Consider the following 20,511-nt stretch of genomic DNA (forward strand, 5'->3'; position numbering starts at 1 on the left):
TGTGATAAGACCTTTTGTTTCTCTCCATCTAGTCTTGGATGGCTGAGTGCAGCGTTTGAAGGATAAGATGTTTGTGTAAAGGATTCCAGTTTTCTGCACTGCTGCTGGTTCGCTCATTTCTTTGTGGCAATATTCATCCAGAAACTCCTAAACCTAATATGCCCTGTTGTTCTTCCCAGGGAAACAGGACAACAGCATTTCTTCTTCTCTTGGCGAACAAACATACACTTTTAACATCATAGGTATCAGATTTTTGCACTTTCAGTGAAACCTGGAATATTTATCTACTCACTTTTTGATAAAGTTTGTGTTTTCCTGACACGTTTGCAGTGTTTAAGGTTAAATATCTGTGTGTGTGTGTTACGTTTTATGTGTGTTATCTGTTATCTGGTAGACCAGGAGCATAGACAGTTAACTCCTAGCGTTGAGAAGAGATGTTATCTCTCAGACTGGCCGAGGTTAAAGGGGGTGAACTTTGGATAGAGCGATGAAGTGTAGTGAAGTGAAGAGAGGTTGTAAGGAGGAGAGGCAGAAGACGGCATGAGAGACAGGTAAGAAGAATGTGAGACTGAGAGAAGCGGCATGGAATAAAGAATATTGAGTTTGCGGTACAGAGATAACTAATGAAGGGTGAAAGAGGGGTGAAGGTTTAAGGATCAATGAGAGAGAGAGATGAGGGGTGAGAGATTTTAAGAGGTGCAATTCAGATAGTGAAATTAGAGGTGAGGGATGGGAAGTGGGTAAGGTTAAGATATAGAAGGATGAGGAAGATATAATATGAAGAAATGACAGTGAGGCCATCATGTTGGCTCTGTGGACTAAGGTACTCAAAGCATCACAGCTTTGAGTTCAGTGTAGTTTAAACACTTTTCAATGCTCTCCTTGAAGGATCATTTCAATATAAAAAACAGGTTTTATTTTCAGAATTCTGACCATCATTTAAATCTGTTATAAAAATATTGTACTCACCAGTAATAAGTAATAACTGAAATCTGGGATCATGGTAACATCACTACAACAATGTCAGGTGATCAGACAGCTGTTTATCCAGATTATCTAAACCACGTTATTTGGAGGTAAATCAAAATTGCACTTGAAATGTCAGTAAAAATACCTGATGCAAACAGTAAAATTAACCCTGACTGGATCAGCGATACAATCAGATACAGGCTTTGAGAGTGAAGGAGGATGAGATGGAGGACTAAGGAATGAGACCAATTGAAGGTGGGAAGGTAAGGAATTGGATGACAAGAACTGCCCAGTAGCTAATATTGGATAACAATACGAAATAGGTAATATTGGCCACATCTAACCCCTCATTACCAAATATACAGAGCTGACCCACATCCATCCATCTCTCACACACATGGGCATACTGTACTCTCACTTCTGTCTCTTCTGTAACCTTCCTCCATATCTCCAGCCAGCAGACTCCCATGTCTCTCAGGAGAATGTGTCCCTGCAAGCTCCCTGTCAATTCCACCCATCAATCAAAACGCTGTGGGATGATGATTGGTTGTCGTGTGTCCAGAGGGCTTGTCTTGTCAGCGGGGTTCAGACACCTCAGAGTAGACTGCAGTTTGAAGGGACTTTGTGGAGGCCTGTTTTTGTCCCATCAACACACAGTACAGGAACAGTGTTGTATGTGGGTCATACACAGCCATATGAAGCTACAGCCAGCACACAGTTAGCTTAGCTTAGCATTAAGACTAGAATCAGGAGGAAATGGCTAGCCTGGCTCTGTGAAACTAAAACCAGTTCCACTAACCAGCATCTCTAAAGCACTAGTTAACATGTGAAATGTCATTTGAGTAATCCAAACAAAAACTCAAGTGTAAGAACAAGAAGTTGGGGTTTAACAGGGGTTTACATACTGGAGTATTTTGTGTCCGGATGCAGTGACTTTGTCATCACCGTGAGGTTGCCAAGTGACCAGCAGAGAGTCCATACTTGAGAGTGAAGTCTTCTCTTCTCACTCTTGGCAAGAAAGCAAATTCCCAAAATGTCAAACTATTCCTTTAATTGTAGTTGATCTGGTAGCAGTGGAAGCCCAATTAGAAAAAAGTTCTGGAGAACATTGTTGTAAAAAGTAAAACTTTGATACAGAAATAAAATATTTCTTCTTTTTTTTAGCACTTGTTCCTTTGGTCCTCATTCCTGCTTCAGTTCAGTAGTAGTTTATGGCTTTGTTAGCTAGTTAACTAGCCAGAAGGCTAATTTAGCAAAGTGCAGTAGCTGATGTGAAAGATAACATACAACTATTAGCCCCTAGCAGTTTTCTCCACAGCAGGTGTAGAGCTGTTGGCTCAGTATATATGCGGAGGAATATTATAACATGTAAATACAGTATATCACTTTTTATTATACAATGCGTCATGATACAGTAGCATTCTATCATATCATATTTTTAGGGCTGCCCACTGGGATCTTAACTGCAGCTGTTATTCTAACTACTTACACTTTAGTAATCTGTCTTTAATGAGGGTGTAACATTTAAAGAAGTAATATATCTGGCATGAGGTTGTTGTGATGAGCTCTTCTTAGTGGCATCATGACAATAACAAAGCAATGGACACGCACATAACCAATTACCCTGTGTTATTACAAAACTTCTATTTGAAAAAATAAGACTTTATGGTGTTTGTGTATAATGGTTTACATGATGCAGTGCTAAAATAAAACTGTTAAACAGTAAATGCTTCTATGTTTTGTTTATTATTTGGCATATTTTAGTCTCATGAATAAATTCATCCACTTTTGTGCCTTTGGTCACCTCCACTGCAGCACAAAATAACAAATATATAATTACAGCAACCTAAAACAACTCAGGATCAATTTTTTCAGTACTAACGAACAGGAGAACATGTATGCAGTGAAAAGTTTACTTATAAACTTAGTGGCAGGAACTCATGAGGAGCACTCAAAGCCAGTATCGCCCTCTGCCTCCATCTCCCACTCCTGATCTACACCACATATTCTGACTGACACACACACTGTCACACATCTCCTCTCTCCAGCCTGTCTGTGATGTGTCACTGCCCTACTCCATCCCTGATGATTGATAGGCGCAGGGCTCTAATCTAAAGGGACATTTCTCCATGCTGTCCAGCTGCTATCAGCCCAGCAGCTCCCATACACCCCATGGCAGACCTAGCACTGGTGGCAGAACAGGACACTGGCATCTGATTACCAGCCCATCAGATTCCTGGCTTCTCCTGCAGCCACTACACCACATCCTGTATATCTTACAATGTTACAGTTTCATTTGGCAGATGCTTTTATCTAAAGCAACATACACATGAGAGTTAATACAACACAAGCAAGGATCTAGTCAGGAGAGAACAACGCAAGTAAGTGCCATAAAGCTAAGTTCAGGCCCTATAGGACATAGGTGCCAACAGGCAGTGCATAGAGAGCATAGACACTAATAATATTTTTCTATTTTTTTTTACAAGTTCATCAGGTATAGAGGAGTAGGCAAAAGAGCTTGGTCTTTAGCTTTTTCCTAAAGGTTGAGAGGGACTCTGCAGATCGAACAGAGTTTGGTAACTCGTTCCACCACCGAGGAACTACAGAAGTGAAGAGTCTAGCTAGTGACTTAGGGCCCTTGTGGTGGTGGTACCAGGCGCCTTTCATTGGCAGAGCATAGTGAGCAGGAGGGAGTGTAGACCCGAATTAGGGAGTTCAGGTAGGTGGGAGCTGTTTTAGTTGCTGTTTGGTAAGCGAGTGTCAGGGTTTTGAATTTGATGCAGGCAGCATCTGGGATCCAGTGGAGGGATATCAACAGTGTAGTGAGATGTGCTGTTTTGGGCTGGTTGAAGACCAGACGCGCCGCCGCTTTCTGGATCATCTGCAGAGGTCTGAACGTACATGCAGGGAAGCCTGCCAGTAAGGAGTTGCAGTAGTCAATGCATGATATTATGAGAGCATGTACCAGTGTGCTGCATGCTCAGACAGGTAGGGTCTAAACCTTCTGATGTTAAACAGGGAAAATCAACATGATCAAGCAATCGAGGCCAGGGTTAGTCAGTCATTAATCGTAACACCCAAGTTTTGGGCAGACTCTGTGGGCATGAGTTGGGCTGATTCGAGCTGGATACTGATCTGTTGTACAGAGGGACTGGCTGGGATGACAAGGAGTTAAGTCTTAAAGAGGTTAAGCTGAAGGTGGCGTTCCTTCATCCATGCCAGGGTATTGGTGAGGCAGGACGAGATCCGTGTTGAGATTGTAAGGTCTTTTGATGGGAACGGAAGAGTGGATGATTGCACCAAGTGATGTGGTGTATATATGTATGTGTGCATACATAACCTTCCTCTCACAGAAAAACACACTTGTGCACATGTTTTTATTGAACTTGCCAGGGTGCTCCTTTACCTACATCCGACTGTTAACCCTGATATGACTCTCTGTTCAGTAGCTACAACAGAATGTATGTTACTGTACAGTCTGATATGATAAATTAAAACTAAGATAAATGTGGATAAAGTAAAGTCATGGGGTATAAATGCAATACTGATGACTGAAAAGTATCATAGGAATATTTTTTAACATCATAGTGATGGTAGTAGCGCTGCAACTATTGATTATTTTCATCATCGATTAATCTGTTGATGATTTTCTTAATTAATCGATTAGTTGTTTGGTTTGATTTTTTTCCTGACCAACAGTCCACAACGCAAAGATAATCAGTTTATTGGCATAGAAACCAGAAAATATTCACATTTCAGAAACAAGAACCAGAGAATTTGGATATTTTTTCTTAAATAATGACTCAAAGCGATCAATCGATTATCAAAAAAGTTGGTAATTATTTTAATAGTTGGCAGCTAATCGACTAATCGTTGCAGCTCTTGATGGTAGACATTTTTACAAAGATGTTGACTTAACATTATGTTGTGTTTTAGGTGAAACAGATATGTTGAGTTAAAAAAAAACAGTAAGCACCCTTATGTTCACTTAATTTAATGCAACAGCAGAGAATATACACCCAGATAAGTGTTGTTAGTGGGATCAGAAATAAAAGAGGCTGAATCATTTATTCTCAGTTTCCTTGTTAAAGCTTCCTTTACCCTTCAGGTGTTACCATTCAACAAACATATTACAGCAAGATGGTTTACTGAGCAGTATTTGTGTACTCTTAACTTTAAGTACTAAACACATATCACATCAGAAATGTTCTACATCCCCTTTAGAGATATTATAGGAATGTACACCCGGTCTGAAATTATAGTGGTTGTTTCATTTCTCATTTCTCCCCAACACTATTTTTGTTTTGAAGCAGTCCTGCTGAATAATATAAAACATATTTTGCTACCTTCATGACATTGTATATCATAGCCTTGTTCTTCTTCTTCATACAGTGTAGAATTGGTTAAATGAACTGCTTTATAAAATGAGATACTAAGGCAGTGCTGGGCATGTTTCCTTATTTGAAGCTGATTGAGCGTCTCTCAGATTCCTGTCAGAAGCTGGAGGTAAATATTAGTTTGTCTGGAGGCCGATGGAGCTCAGTTGTGGGCTGACTTTTACATATAAAGTTCTGTTGTAGTGAGGTTAGTGATCTCTACCCAGGTTTTTATTTTTATTTAGCCCCACCTTTGCACATGCACATACGACACCGCCATATGTGTCATGAAACCGAAGGTCTAACTCTCTCCCTTCTTATCTGTTTGGCCTCCTTTACCATAAAACATACAGCATGTTCTGTGCATTTTACTGTCATCAGACTATTTATAGTTTTACATTTCAAAAATGTTAAAGCTATAATCCTAATTCCAATCGTAATCATGAAGTCAAGTCCTAACCCTACACTGACCCCTTTTTAGCAGTGACAACCAACAAAAACTCAAGTTCTGCTCATTTTCTTTGCCCTTGAGATGATGCTTGCACCCTGTAAGAATAGATGCATAGGGGGGGGGAAGCACATGCACACATTTCTCTGCTTTCTGCTCATTTTCCCCCATCCTCACAGTATCTGTCTTATCATGTTCTGTCTCTCTCTCTCTTTCTGCCCTCTACAGTATCTTTGCCTCACCAGTTTCCTTCCCTTATTAGACAAGAATCACTTGTTGGCCAAGTCTGAGGGGACATGGTGCGTCTACTGTAAAGCAGTGGTAGAAAACTTGAATTATTTTGTCAAATGTGTTATTGCCCTTTTGGCTATGAGATCAACTGCTAACAGCCTGCACTATAATATTTCACTTGTATTTTTCCCCCCACACTTCTCTCCTTACAACTTTGAATCTAGTTTTGGTTTTTCAACATAACAATCTGACCTGTAACTCACAATTAAAAGAGAGACATTTGGGTTACAGTAGTTTTATGGAGGAAAAATAACCATAAAGGTATAACCAGTCTTATATTTCATATGTATTGTTTAATTGTATTGCTTTTTAGATGAAGCTGAGAGTGTTTGGAAATTAATTCTTTCACATATTCAGAACAGTAGGCCCTCTTTGGGTCACTTTATTGAATCCAGCAGCAATATAAACCCAGATATATGTTGGAGGTCTGAACAGAAATTTAAAAAAAAAATCCTCAAATCTTCTCAGTTTCCAAGCCAAAGCTTCCTTTACCCTTCAGTGGTTACTATTAAACAGCCAGATGTTTAATGTACAGTATTTGTGTACTCTTTCTAGATATGAAGGCTGACTACAAAGTCAGAAAAAAAGAATCTTATGTTTAACAGCCGCCCTCATGTTCCCTCTGTTTGTTCGCTTCACTCACTGCTCTCTTCTTGGTCTTGTCTGTTTAATTGGTGAACCTCTAAATGACCCTGAGTGTGTCGAGCAAGTCTATCACTCTTTAACTTTTCCTACGTCTCCCTCCCCGGCCGGCGCTGCCGATACCGGCCTGATTGAAACGTCCTTTTTCGCGGGAGCCAGAAGGAGTTGTTAAAGCAGACATGAATTAATGATTGAATTAATTATCGGAGTCACATACCGTACAATTAATTTTGTGGCTTTGCCTCAGTCTTTTTTCCTCTCCCCGTCTGTGCGTAGAGAATGTCAAGAAACATTTTCTAATTAATTTATGTGTGATTATCAGGGTTAGTTTCTGGAAGGTCTCCACTTTCAATTTGTGACAGGCTACAGCAGAGGAGAGAGGGAAGGCTGGGAGAGATGGAGGTAGGAGTGTGAATAAGAGAGCGGCTGTGCTCGTAAAGTACGTGCCCTCACACACACACACACACACACACACACTCACTCTCAGTGAGGTTTGTATGGACTTTCATTTTCTTGTTCTCTCTTAAACACACAGTTTCACAATAGAATTTCACCCAAGAATTCCTTTTTCTTCGTTGTGACTCCAATCAGTGATGTTTTGCTTTGAACCTACACATGAATAATGCACAAATCACATTTTTCGACTGTTTTCTTTTAAACATAAAGACAGAATACAGAGTATACTTTCTATAGGTGTGTTTGACATTGTCTGGGTTGTAAGATTTGTGGAATTCATAACACTGTCAGGATAGTTTTAGAAAGTCTACTGCAGTTTAATATGATACATTCATGAGAGTTATTAGTTGCTGTAGTCATTCCTTCTCTATTTAGGCCATGGCGAAGGCCAAAAATCCAGAAAAAACCATTCTAGTGTTATGCTGAAGCTAATATGAGGCTTCACACTAGAAACACAATAACATATTTTTAATTTTGTACAAAAAAGACTAACTTTGGAAGATACCAACTTCATTTGCATAATATGACTTTAGCATGAGCAGTGATCATTTGCATATGGCTGAACAGACAAAGAAAATGTTCTGCAAACAGAAACTCAGTCCTAACCCAAAAAATTTCCAAGGAACAAAGCTAACAGTTTGAAGCCTTGCCAGAGGTTGTATTGTTCATTACATTCCACAGTATCAAAGAGCTAGATGGAAGGAACGACATACTTATTATTTGGCCACTCTTTCCAGTAGCAGGTCTAAAAAGGCAAAATTTGCCCTGAGGATGACACAAAAAGAAAGATCACTGGATCAAAGTGGGATTACCAAGCAGGTAACAAGACTGGTCCCAGACTTCTGAATCAACGCTCACATTTTCTCAGCAGTTCAAATACGTCTAGTGTTGTGCCAATAGATGGTTTTCCAATGGCTGGAGAATAAGTCGATCAATCAGAGCTTTTTAAGTGGTGTTAAAAATTGGGATGTCATCTTCCTACATGGCTAGCAAGCTAGCAACCACTACTGTACCTCAGCTCTGACTGGAAATGACGTCGGTTGGATGGATACTCCTCTACTGATTTGTCAAATATCAGATGACACAATGTCAGGCTGAGTGAATGGCTGTTCAGGCTTCAAGACCTTCATTATGTTAGATATATGATCGTATTTTTCTTATTACTAAATAAACGTGTTTAATCAAATTTGCCACATAGCAAATCTGGGCACAAACTGTACACCTTGCACGTAGAGTGGGATCAACGGAGGTTAATAGAGGCAGCTGTTTTTGCCTGGGAGCCATTTGCCAATTGCCCATTATGATCAAGTGTTAATTAGCTTGGGACCATACTCAACAAATTTCACCACCCTCTGCCTACTGTGTTACATCATATCTTGTGTATGAAGCTAACATTGTGACCGGGGGGTGACACTAGAATGAAGTTCATCAAGAGTTCAAAATCTTAAGGGTTCATCCATTTGCTCCCCAGTCTGAATGTGCTCAGCAAACGTCATGGCAATCTGCAGTAGAGTTTGATATTTAAGTTATACATAATGTAGACTTAATCCTGGTGCTAGAGGAAATGTGTGGGTGAAAGAAACAGGATTCATTCTCTTGTAGTAGCTGTGGAGATATCTTTCTCTGGACAAAGGTACTGGATAGACTGACACCATTGTTCTTGGGCTGTGCCATTAGTGGGACCCCAAATAGGTCATAGCATCACCCACCTTCTTTACAAACCCAGTAACAAAAAGTACTAACACTGACCAAACTGGTTTAAGATTGTATACCAGTGTGTTAGATGCGTGCTGTTTTCTACGCATGTTGTCTTGTGACTGGTTGGGTTATGCCGGACTCTCTCTTTCTCACACACCAGCATACAGAGGTGCTTTTTTTTTATCAGCAATAAATGAAACTGCCCACGACCAGTCAGGTGATTGAACTCCAAAATGAAGTTTTCGCATGTGAATGTCAGTATTCTTTGCATTTGTTTGTCTTCAGTGAGGAGGAGGGGGAGGAGGAGGAGGAGGAGGCGGAAGGGGGGAGGGGGAGAGAGGGCTCATCTCATCAACAGTAGCCTTGTCACTTGTTCTGTTTTCACCCCCTTCGTCCTCTGAACGGAAAAAAATGCTTTTAGTTTTTTTTCCCTCATTTTATCTTTCTTCGCATATTTGTGAATTTGCATGTTTGCTTCTTGCTCTTTTCTGGTGGTGTATGTATTTTGTAGATAAAAGTTCAGCAGTGCAGTTAAGAGAAATTAGTTGGGTAAACAGTGGTAAATGTCAATGATAAAGTTCTGTTGAAGCTCATCTGATTAGCAGGGCTACGCAGGTGTCTTATCTTGCCTGTGCAACAGAGGGTAAAATGGAAATGATTGCGTGGTCCTGAGCAGTAGATGCCTATCCCAGAAATGTCTATCTGCCGCTGAGCCGAGCCTGCCGGACTCCAGGGACCCAGGGGTGCTGCATGGAGGATCATGGAGAGAAAGACAAGACAGAGAAAAGGAAACGTAATCAGGTCTTGCTTGTTGTTAGATTGAGGGCTTTTATCAGCCAACATTATAAATGATGTGAGTGGTCATTAATGTAAAAAGACAGGTATCTGCAGAATTCATAAATCAAAATTTTAGACTTTTCAAGAGCTTGACATGTAAAAGCAAAAAATAGCAACAAAGGTGGTAAATCGAGCAATTTCTGCTTTAACAATGGTAACCATGATAACAAGGACAACACAAAATTAAATGTTTAGTGATTTAGTGCTTAGTAAAGGTTCAGATGTGTTCAGGAGACAAATGGGAACCGTAATTGGGATGAACACATTTTACGACTTTCCAAACTCTTATATCCCTGAAACCCTTAATTTCATTTCAGTTTCATCTATATATATATATATATATATATATATATATATATATATATATATATATATATATATATATATATATATATATATATATATATTTTTTTTTTTTTTTTTTTTTTTTACATGGAATTGTGTCACGTGACAGGGGTCGCTCATAGTGACAAACCAACTGAGAATTACCCCACAATTTTTATAGTCTTACATTAACTGTATGGTCTAGTCTCACTGCTCTCCTGTATCTGCTGGATGTGTAAAGGATGCAACTAACACAACCATAACAAATTTATGAGATGATATTATATCAGGGCTGTGTGTCGGCCAGCTGGATTTGGAGTTCTTCTGCCAACAGTGTCCAAAAATCAATTCATGCAGCTTTACAAACACAGTGGATTGCTCTTTCAACTATACTATTCATTATTTAATTCTCTATTTATTATTATGATATCTACATCATTTTAAGCACCAGGTAAAGTTATTTGATAATTATTGTGCACTCTTATTGATAATTTGTGCACATTAATTACCAGAACAGAATATATGTTTAAAAGATGTTAAATAAAACACAATCTTGTGTCATCAAAGCCAAAATCTGTAGTACATCCTTGTATCTCAGTCCAAAAGGTTCTGAACTAAAGTGGCTCATTTAGGTCATCCATGGCTTGGCTTTTTTTTTTTTTTTAGCAGTTTTTGTTGCATAGCATTACAGAATTCAATTTGTGCAACTGGCAACCAATGTTGACCAGCAGGAGTGTTGATTGGTCTCCAGTGTAACATCAAAACTGGGACAAGGACAAATGGAATCAATCTTTTTCATAAAGAGAACAAATGAAGTACTTTAAGGGTACCACTGTTAATTTGAGGAAAGAAATTACAAATGTCTATACGTCTATAGTATGTAGTAGTTCATAATATATAGTAGCAATGTCAATAGTTTTTACACATTACTGCATGTGTTTATATGAACTTTTCTGTGTATATAGTACATATGTATGGATTACTTTGTAATATCTTCTTTCACTTTGGTGCTACATGGTCCCATATCCCTTCTGTGATCATTAAATAAAGTGCATAATTGAATATGTAAGTGTGGGGATTTGTAATGTGTTGAGTGTTTTCAGGAGAAAGCCCTTGTATACTTGACAGATAGAATTGGATTTGACATCATGTAAACATACAATACAGGCCCTCATCTTTCCTAATAATGCCAGAACTGCATTATTTGTCCTGTGTTTCCCATGAGAACTAGAGGGAGAACAGGAGAGAGAGGCGTTGGGATTTGTCATTCAGCAGAGGTTAAACCCCACCTATTAGTGTGGGGTCGGAGTAGCACGCAGATAAAGATTTCCTGTTGTACGGTGTCAAAAAATCAATAGCTCCGCCGCGATGTGCTCATTTGATATCAACAATAGTCTTTTTTTTAAAAATCAATTAGGCCGGATAGAGGAGAACATCAGTGTTGGGTTACACCTTTCTCTTTTTTTCCCCCCTCATTCCTCATTGATATCCAATCAGGCAGGTTGTTGTTAAGGATGCTTGTTCTCATTTGATGACAACATATAATGCCTCGATGCTTGGTTTTTGCATATGTAACTCCCTGCACACTGAGGCTACACAGTGTTAGACTGAATTCTTTGTTTTATTCTTCTCAAAATGAATAAAGAACATAATGCATAGTGGTTAGTAATGTAACTTGAAGTCTGACTTCAGGAATGAAAAGGTGTTCAATAAAAAGGCCTTAAAAACAGGTATTTCTGCAGACAGCTGTACAACTTGTGTGTATTAAACCTAAACAGAAAGTTTTACTTACCTCAAACATAAACGTAGGCCTGGTAAGCCAAAATGGTCTTTCTTTCTGTTTTATTTGACAAATGAACTACTGCTTCAACCAACGATAATTTTCATTATCGATTAATCAGTCTGTTATATGTTTCAATCAAGCTTTTGGTCTATAAAATGTCAGAAAACTGTCAGCTGTCATATTTTGTCTTCATTTTGCTTGGTTTGTACAACCAAAAGTCCAACACCTAAAAATATTCATTTTACAATGATGTCTACCATCAGTAGGATTAATGTGATCTGACAAAGACAAAATGTTACCTACAGTGACTTGACAGAGCAACTGAGAGGCAATGCAAGAACACTACCTAAAGCAAAACATTGAATTTATGCTAATTTCAAGATTTATTCAGTACCTACAGTATTTTATCTCATATCTATGTTGTGTAATGTACAGTATAGAAAAAAGTTAAGTCGTTCACATACATACAGTATAACAGCATTTTGGACAAAATACTGAAAAATGATTTTAAGAAAATAAAATAAAACTGGGCCCAAGCTACTTCCATGTGGGACTCCACATAACTTAAATTTGCTGTCAAAGAAGAACTCACACAAAAGATATAGCTAAAACAAAAACTGGGCTCTCCCAGAAAAATGTCTATTTGTAAAGATAAAAACGAGTCCTTGGAAACCATTCTCACTACAATAAATAAGATTGGACTGAAAACAAACTTCTGATACCCAATAACAAGAAGTGAGAGATTCTTAAAAGGCCTACAGTTAGAGCCAGAAAATCATCTTTTCTGTCTTTCGGTGAGGGTCTAGTTTTGGATTCTTTCCAAAGTTTTGGACAGTTCCTACTAGCATTCATTAATAATATGACATATCAGTTGAGATAACAGCCCACCTGCAAGTTTAATTAATTTTCCTTCCAAGTTACCTGGAGATGTATCATCTTAGAACGCAACAATTAATCTGCATGATTAAGGATGGAATAACATTTTTGTCCCTCATGTTATTTCCAAAAGGGCTGCATGTTAAGTGGACATCTTCAATCATTCTTTTAGTTGATAATATAAATATTTAGCAATTATGACTTAATTATGAAAGTGACCTTTCACTATAATTTAAACGGTTACAACCCAATTCCTTAACTTTTAGCGGACGTATCTTTCTGGGCGTGTGTTTCATTCATGTGCTACTTTTCAAGCTTTATCTCTCTGAAACATGAAAGATCAACTCATCAGTAAGCTATGATGCAGTGTTACATTCACTGACCTTTTACAGAATTGAGCATGTCCATCCAGTAACTTTATCAAGATATCCATCAACTTTGCAAACTTGGCATTATTCACAAATGAATCAGTGGTTTATCGTATACAATGTGTTGATATACAATCCCATGTTATGTTTTATGGATATTTGCCTTTTGAGTTTAAAAAGCTCCTAACAGTGTGTAGGATTTAGTGGCATCCAGCAGTGGGGTTGCAGATGGCAACCAACTGAATACCCCTGCCCTCCCCCTCCCCTTCCAAGTATGTAGGAGAACCTACGGCGGCCGCGATACTCGCAAATATCGCAAAAGGCCCTCTCTAGAGCCAGTGTTTGGTTTGTCTGTTCTGGGCTACTGTAGAAACATGGTGGTGCAACATGGCGGGCTCTGTGGTAGGGGACCCGCTCCCTATGTAGATATAAAGGGCTCATTCTAAGGTAATGATAACACAATGATTCTTATTTTTTTTCTCTCAGTCAGCTTCACATGTATGCACTACTGCACTTCTATTAAAATGTTGAATTTTACTTGATTTTATACATCTTATGTATTCTATGTTTTAACTTTTTTATTTTACTTTATTATTATTATTCTTCAGTATGTATTCTATTTAAGTTGTCAGTGGGTTTTTATCTTCCATCTTATGTTACACATTCTATGTATTTTAGTTTCACTTTTATTTTAGTTGATATTTTATTATCAAATGGGTTTTATTTTCCATCTCATGTTACATGGGTGCTGAGGTCAGTGGTCTGTGTCTGTTGGGAAAAGGGAGTTTCTGTTATGCTTATGGCTTCAGAGACCTAGGTGCTGATTTACAGATTGTGTACACATGGTGAAATACTGTCTGAGTTTTTGCTTATTAAGTATCAAATTACAACCACTGAAGTACACGTTCTATGTATCGTATTTTCACTTTATCTTGTTTATTAGCATTATCAAAGGGTTTTTTTCCCATCTTATGCACGTTTACATGTTTTTATGCTCATTTTATGTCTTTTATGTCATCTTTGGTGTGAAGCACTTGGTGGATATACTTTCTTTTGTTGTAAAACACTTTGAGCTGCATTTTTTTTGTATGAAAGGTGCTATACAAATAAAGTTAATTTGGTACCTTGAAAGTACCACAGTGGTAAAAATTTAAGTGTATACCCATAAAGAATCTGTCAAAGTTCTGGGACACTGAGGACAAACTAACAGTTTTAGCTCTATTCAATCACACAGAGTGACTGCAGAGATAAAGGAAGTGCCTTTTCGGAGTTGTTTAAAGTTTTAAAGTCTTACAAAATAGTTGAGAATCAACCCATTTCACAGACCACATGCCAGTTCACCTGACCCATGTGACTTTTTGATGAGGGGGGGTGGGGGGGGTGAATCTTTACTGTCCTGCTACTGAATAGTTCCATTTGTGTGATATATGTGAACCTCATAGATAATCTCCAGCCATGACATCAGCAATAGTGTCATATTTTTCCACGAGCTGTCATTTAAATATATATGTTTATATTTTATGTCAGTGTCAGAGTCATGAACCCAATAATCCTTCAGTAATGGATCGAATCAGTAAATCTGCTCTGTGTAATTTCTATTGACAGGAATCAGTCATTTAAGGACGGAATAATCCTTAAACTGGCAAAACAAATGACACAAAGAAAAGGTGCAGATCTGAAAATCCTGTAACATCATCATCAACATTATTCTGGTCTCCTCTCTCTCTCTCTGTCCCTCTCTCTCTCTCACACACACCCCCACTCATCGGTTAATTGCGTTAGTCATTTCATTAATGACGGACTGATTGTTTTATTGTGTTGGTTCATCAAAGAGGCCTGGACGCCCCAGTGGCTGCTGAAGCGTCCGTATTGATAAGGCTTTGTGTGTGTGTGTGTGTGTGTGTGTGTGTGTGTGTGTGTGGTGACAGGGAGTGTGTCAACGTGTCATCTTGTGGATGTGTGTGTTTTGTGTGCTTGAGAGAGAGAGAGAGAGAGAGTGTGTGTGTGTGTGTGTGTGTGTGTGTGTGTGTGTGTGTGTGTGTGTGTGTGTGTCAGAGCTAAATGAGTAAAGCAGTGTGGATACTGTGGAGCTGGTTGATATTGATAACAAGCCCATCTAGCCCTGTATTTTTGGGAATGGGTCTTCTAGTAATAACAGAAAGAGTCGTGTGTGTGTGTGTGCGCGCTACACATACAGTGTATAGCGCTGATGGGGGTAGTATCATACAGAGCAGTGAGGGTAGTAGCAGCCATATTGATAAGGAGCACTGGGTTCTTCAGCAGGTCTGCGGTGAGCAGGAGGGGTAATTAACAGGGATTAGGATTGTTGGAGGCCTCATGTTACCCCCGTGAACACAGCTAACCTGCTGGGATTAGCAAGCAGCACTCATTAGTGGAGGTGCACCGATAGCACTTTTTCACAACCATTGGATGGTAGCGTTTTATTAAGCAGACTCCCTGACAACGACTTAATCTACAGTCACTGATGCCGCCTTTAATTAACTGGTTACACTCCATCATTTGCATTCACATACTGTATATGTACATTTTCTTGATGAGTGTTAGTTATAAAATAGAAAGTAAGTCAGATATTGACAGTAACTAACCCTAAAACAGTTTATCCTATCCAAGGGGTATGTTGTTATAGTATTGGTGTCAGTGCAGCTTTATCTGCTAATTAAAGTACTAGTAATGTAGAGCTTGACTGGCGCTGATCCAAATAGTCTGGAAACTGTTAATGGAATACTGCTCATATCATTATACAGTCTATGTTTGGTGGTCACATTGTTCTTCCTTCCTTTCGCTTATTATTATGTATATTTCCATCCACCTGTTTGATTTCTCAGATTTCTTTCAAGGCCAGAAATCTGAAAAAAGACAAAATATTGAACTTGGCTAAGATGAGAAAGTTGTCAAATCAAAAGAAAAAGAAGAACAGATGAAGAAAACGTGATAATGCTGACAGAAACAGATTTAGAAAATACAAATTAATATGTGTTTTTCTTCACATCTGATATGTGAATATTAAAAGCTGGATGCATCAAGATTGGTTGGCGCTAATTCTACAGTCCGGTGCCATTAAACCATCGCAGAAGAAGAGAACACAACGAGACGATGTCTTTAAAAGTCAAACCTCAAACAAATGAAAACTATGTGAAAAACATGATGGAAATATGGCATTTATGTTTGTTTCACGTAAAACTTTGATGAAGGTTACAGTCTCCTCAGTACACAAACTTTTCCACCTTAGCCAAGCTTTAAAGATATTTCAGCTTTTTTGAAAATTACCAGTATTTCCACTCAGGTTTTTTTTAGACGCAAATTGAAAATGTGCATAAAAACAGGTGGATGGAAATACACTCACTGATTGATACCACATCCAGACTGGACTATTGCAATAGCATTCTTTGTGTATTCTCCAGATTAGTTGTCTGCACATCAAGATCACACTAAAAGACTCCTTTGAAACTCAGTGTGGATATTCAGGTCAGCCTTGCCTCGGCCAAAACAACTAATGACCTGTGTGATGTACCTAAAGGTATGCTGACATGAAGGGATATAGCTCCATAGGTCATGAAAGGAATAGGATAACATGTGTCCAGCCTTAATAATTGACAAACTAATGCTTGTGTCGTGCTTGTTTATAAGTTAATATCTGTGTTGGCTCACTGAGGTCAAATCCTTGCAGTTTCACAATGAGGGTCAACGGAGCTGGTCAGGCTGATAAGACTCCCATGTGGCGAGGATCAGCCAATAGCACAGAGGCAGACTGGACATTGATGGAGTGCTGAGATAAGGAGGGTCAGAGTGGCCAAACTGAGATAGGAGATAGGATACTGGCTGGACAGACGCTGGACTTCAGACTCTGCAGGCAGCAGGTTAGACTGTCTGAGGTGTCATGTTTGGGTTGGCGCTTGACCTGGGACTGAAATCTGACACTCAAATCTGGAACATTTGTGTCCAAACCCCAACAGAACCCAACAGCTCTCATGTGTCAGGAGATTTCCTGGATATATGTTTTTTAATTTGATGTATTCTAACAAAGAAGCACTAATACTGTAGGTTACCCTCAACAATATTTGTGAAATTGAGCTCCACCCAAAACCTGAGTCATTCAATAAAAAATTCAGCCCAACCTGACCCAAGCACAGCAGTTCAGGTCAGCTCCTGTTGCATCTGGCATCAGTGTCACGCTCTCATGTGCATCGGGGCAAGAGAATGAAAAAGTAGGGCTGGCTACAGTGGGAGATATACCATGACCTGTTCCTGAGCGCTTGATCCGAATAATATGTACTATCAGGTCACTTCTTTCCCTAAAACGTGATCGTTGTCTGAACATTTGACCTGGGTGTTCATTATATTGTGCAGAGTGTCGATGCAGCTTTGAGCTGTGAGTTAAGAGAAACGTACCACTTCCTGTGTGACTTTGCCACAGCGGTCCTGACAGCGAAACAATCTTTTTAACTGCTGTTTCGCTCTTAAGGATGCCTTTTTATTAAATTAACGTCTTCTCTGTGCGCTTTCGTCCCTCAAACCACGCTTCTTCCTGCTCCCTCCTCCCCTCCATAACCCCAACCCACTCCCCTCCCCAACACCTCCACCTCCACCCCCCCACTGGCTGTGGGAAAGCCATTTTATCAGCGTCTGTCCGTTGTTCTCTGGTGGGGATAGATACAGAGAAGATAGATGAGTGTTTTGACATGGAGAGTGTTAGACAAACACTCTTATCAGGCCCGCCACTTTAGACCGACCCCCCGAAACAGTTGGCTGAACCATGGACGAGATGAGGACGGGTGGGGGGGGGGGGGGTGTGGGTGAGAGGAGGGGGAGGCAGTGTAAGGAGAAGAGGGGGAGGCAGATTCTGTATGTGTTTTGATCAGAGAGAGAGGTAGATGGTCATAATGAGAAAGCTTCTCCAGAAGCAGAGCCTGAGGCAGAGCAGTTGGCATTAATCCCATCCAGTCAGTCACTGGAGTTTCTGCTGCAACACTCACCAGTATTGCTCAAACTTGTTCATTAATCCTCAGATGTGCAGTGAGAGTTCTCTAAACTACAAACGGCCTCTTCTCCTGCAGACCAAGCTGTCTAAAGTTTTTAAATAGATGGCTCAGTCCCCCATGCCTGCCGGCTATCTGGCTCTATCTGGGCTGCAGCAGGCTCAGACCACAGCCGTCACTGCCATCCTTCTACAGTTATCACTTTGAGGAAGTGCACAAGAAGTTTCCCCTGTTTGAACCGGGCCAGGACAGAAAGTGCTCAGCTTGTATCAAACTCCCCCTGCTGTTGAGCCGCTGCCGCTTTGTGTCCGAGTCGCTGCTGCTGCTACAAGGGTTCGGGTCAAGTTCAAGCCATATGCTGCTTTTGATTGTTGTTTTTTTTTTTCTTTGCCTGTCATATGGTCTCTGCTCAGTACTATCGGTGTGTTTGAACCAGAAGGGATTTTTGAAGGCCAGTACTGATGTTTTGAATATGTACTCTATGTATGTACTCAGTATTTTTAAATGTTGATGCCAAGAAAGCTCCCAATAAGACAAGATTTCTGAACTCTCCATAAAAACCTTACTAGTAAAATTATACTTCTACAGGAAAGTTGAACGTGAAGCAGAAATGATATATTTGAACATATAAAGTGTGAAACAGTTTCTTCATCACATTTGTCATCAATGACGCTGCCTGACTGATATCTGATGTTTAATGATACGGATCGGCTACACGCTTCAAAGTGCTGATATATTTAACTCTCACTTCCTCTCTTCCCTCCACCAGATGACCTGGAGTTGAATGAAGAAGGCAGTGAGAGCAGGGTGGTGGCTCGCAGGGACCTACATCCAGACACAACATGGGGCCCCTACCCAGGAATGCTCCAATCAGAGGGCAGCACAGATGATCAGGAGACAGAGGTAAGGGCTCTAACATGGAGGTTCTATCACCATTGTTACCAAGACTAATTTGTAACTGTTCACTTATTATACCTTTAAGTAAACCTTAAACAAAAGTATGTTTTTAATACAATAAATTAGCAATTAAATGGAGTTGAAGCATTCCAAAGCAACATCTAAGCAACAATAAAAAAAAAAAATAGAGATATTTGTCTAGTAGGATTAATCAAATTAAGCCACAATCTTAATTTCATGAGAATAAAATTGATAAAAGACAGTTAAAAATTTAAATGGATAAAAGAAAATTAAAACATCTTAAACAAGAAAAGAAATAAAAATATATAATAACATTTTTTTTTATCCAAAAGCCAAGCTGAAAAGGTAGGTTTCAATGCTTTGAGCAGCTCTCAGATCCTCAGGCAGGCTGTTTCAACAGCTCAGAGCAAGAATGGTAAAAACCTACCTCACCAAAAGTTCAATTAAAAGGCTTGTGCCAGAGGACCAGAGGCGCCTTTCTAGTTTATATTGCAAGCATGACAGATGAAGTGCAAGGCCACAAAGTGTTTTATAAATTTTCAAATCAAGAATTTTCAAATCAGCACAAAAACTGACAGACAACCAGTGTCAAGATTTTAAAACATGTATAATGTGTGCTCTCCTTCTGATAATAACACTTGTGCGGCTAGTTGTTGCTGAACTGAACATGAGATAGATCAGAAGGAAGCATCACCATAACAATCCTCGTTAAGTTGTACAGATGACCCAATCAGAAAATGACACATCTTTAAAGCATAGTAATATATTATTATTATTCTCCATTATGAATCTGGTGCGCCTTTGTAGTGAGATTCCTGTTAGATACAGAACCGTCATTAAAGGAAGCTACCTTGTGACTCTGTGGATGAGCTGAGCGTTTGGTCCAGGATTATCTACCTATTATTATTATTATTATTATTATTATTATTATTATTAGTATTATTGTTATTATCTCAAAGTCAGTGCAGTGACAGGTGAGGCTGACAGTCAGAGCACACTGCTCAATGTAAGCAGTCCATGTACAAAGCTTGTTTGGACTGTAAATGCTATCAGTAAGAGCGGTCACAAGTTTACATTACTGAGTATTTTAGAACACTTGTAGGCTGACAATTGAACTGACAATAAGATCATTTATAAGATAAGTTTAGGATGCTTTTTGATAATTCATGTCATGTATCAAGCATCTGAAGACGTCACTTTGGGCTCTGTGAAATAGCATTTGGACTAAACGATGTATTCATTGTTCAAAAAACTAGTTTACAGATTAATAAATCATGAAAATAGTTGTATAGTTTTAGTTATTTTTGATTTGTATTATTATAAAATGTATACTAGCTTTTTAGGTTGGTTAAGTGGATGAATAAGGAATCATTATTTTAAATGGTGAAAAAAAATTCAGCAGATGAATTGATAGTGAGAATAATTGTAACCTGCAGCAGTAAAGAAAGACAAACCAATAAATGTACTTGGAGTGAGCTTTATAATAATAATAATATGATTATATTACAATATATTATTAGACTTATAG

The 20,511-nt window shown here is 39.0% G+C and overlaps 1 protein-coding gene across 1 annotated transcript in view; it reads left to right on the plus strand.

Annotated features, from left to right (window-relative positions):
- Positions 1 to 20,511, plus strand: part of zfpm1 (zinc finger protein, FOG family member 1) — a 106,784-nt gene that overhangs the window by 62,325 nt on the left and 23,948 nt on the right. Inside the window, exon 4 of the mRNA XM_042410998.1 lies at positions 18,835 to 18,968. Coding sequence (XP_042266932.1) covers positions 18,835 to 18,968 — 134 coding nt within the window. The remainder of the gene's footprint in view (positions 1 to 18,834; positions 18,969 to 20,511) is intronic.

This window comes from Thunnus maccoyii, chromosome 5, assembly GCF_910596095.1.
Source record: "Thunnus maccoyii chromosome 5, fThuMac1.1, whole genome shotgun sequence".
In the NCBI taxonomy this organism is placed as follows: domain Eukaryota; kingdom Metazoa; phylum Chordata; class Actinopteri; order Scombriformes; family Scombridae; genus Thunnus; species Thunnus maccoyii.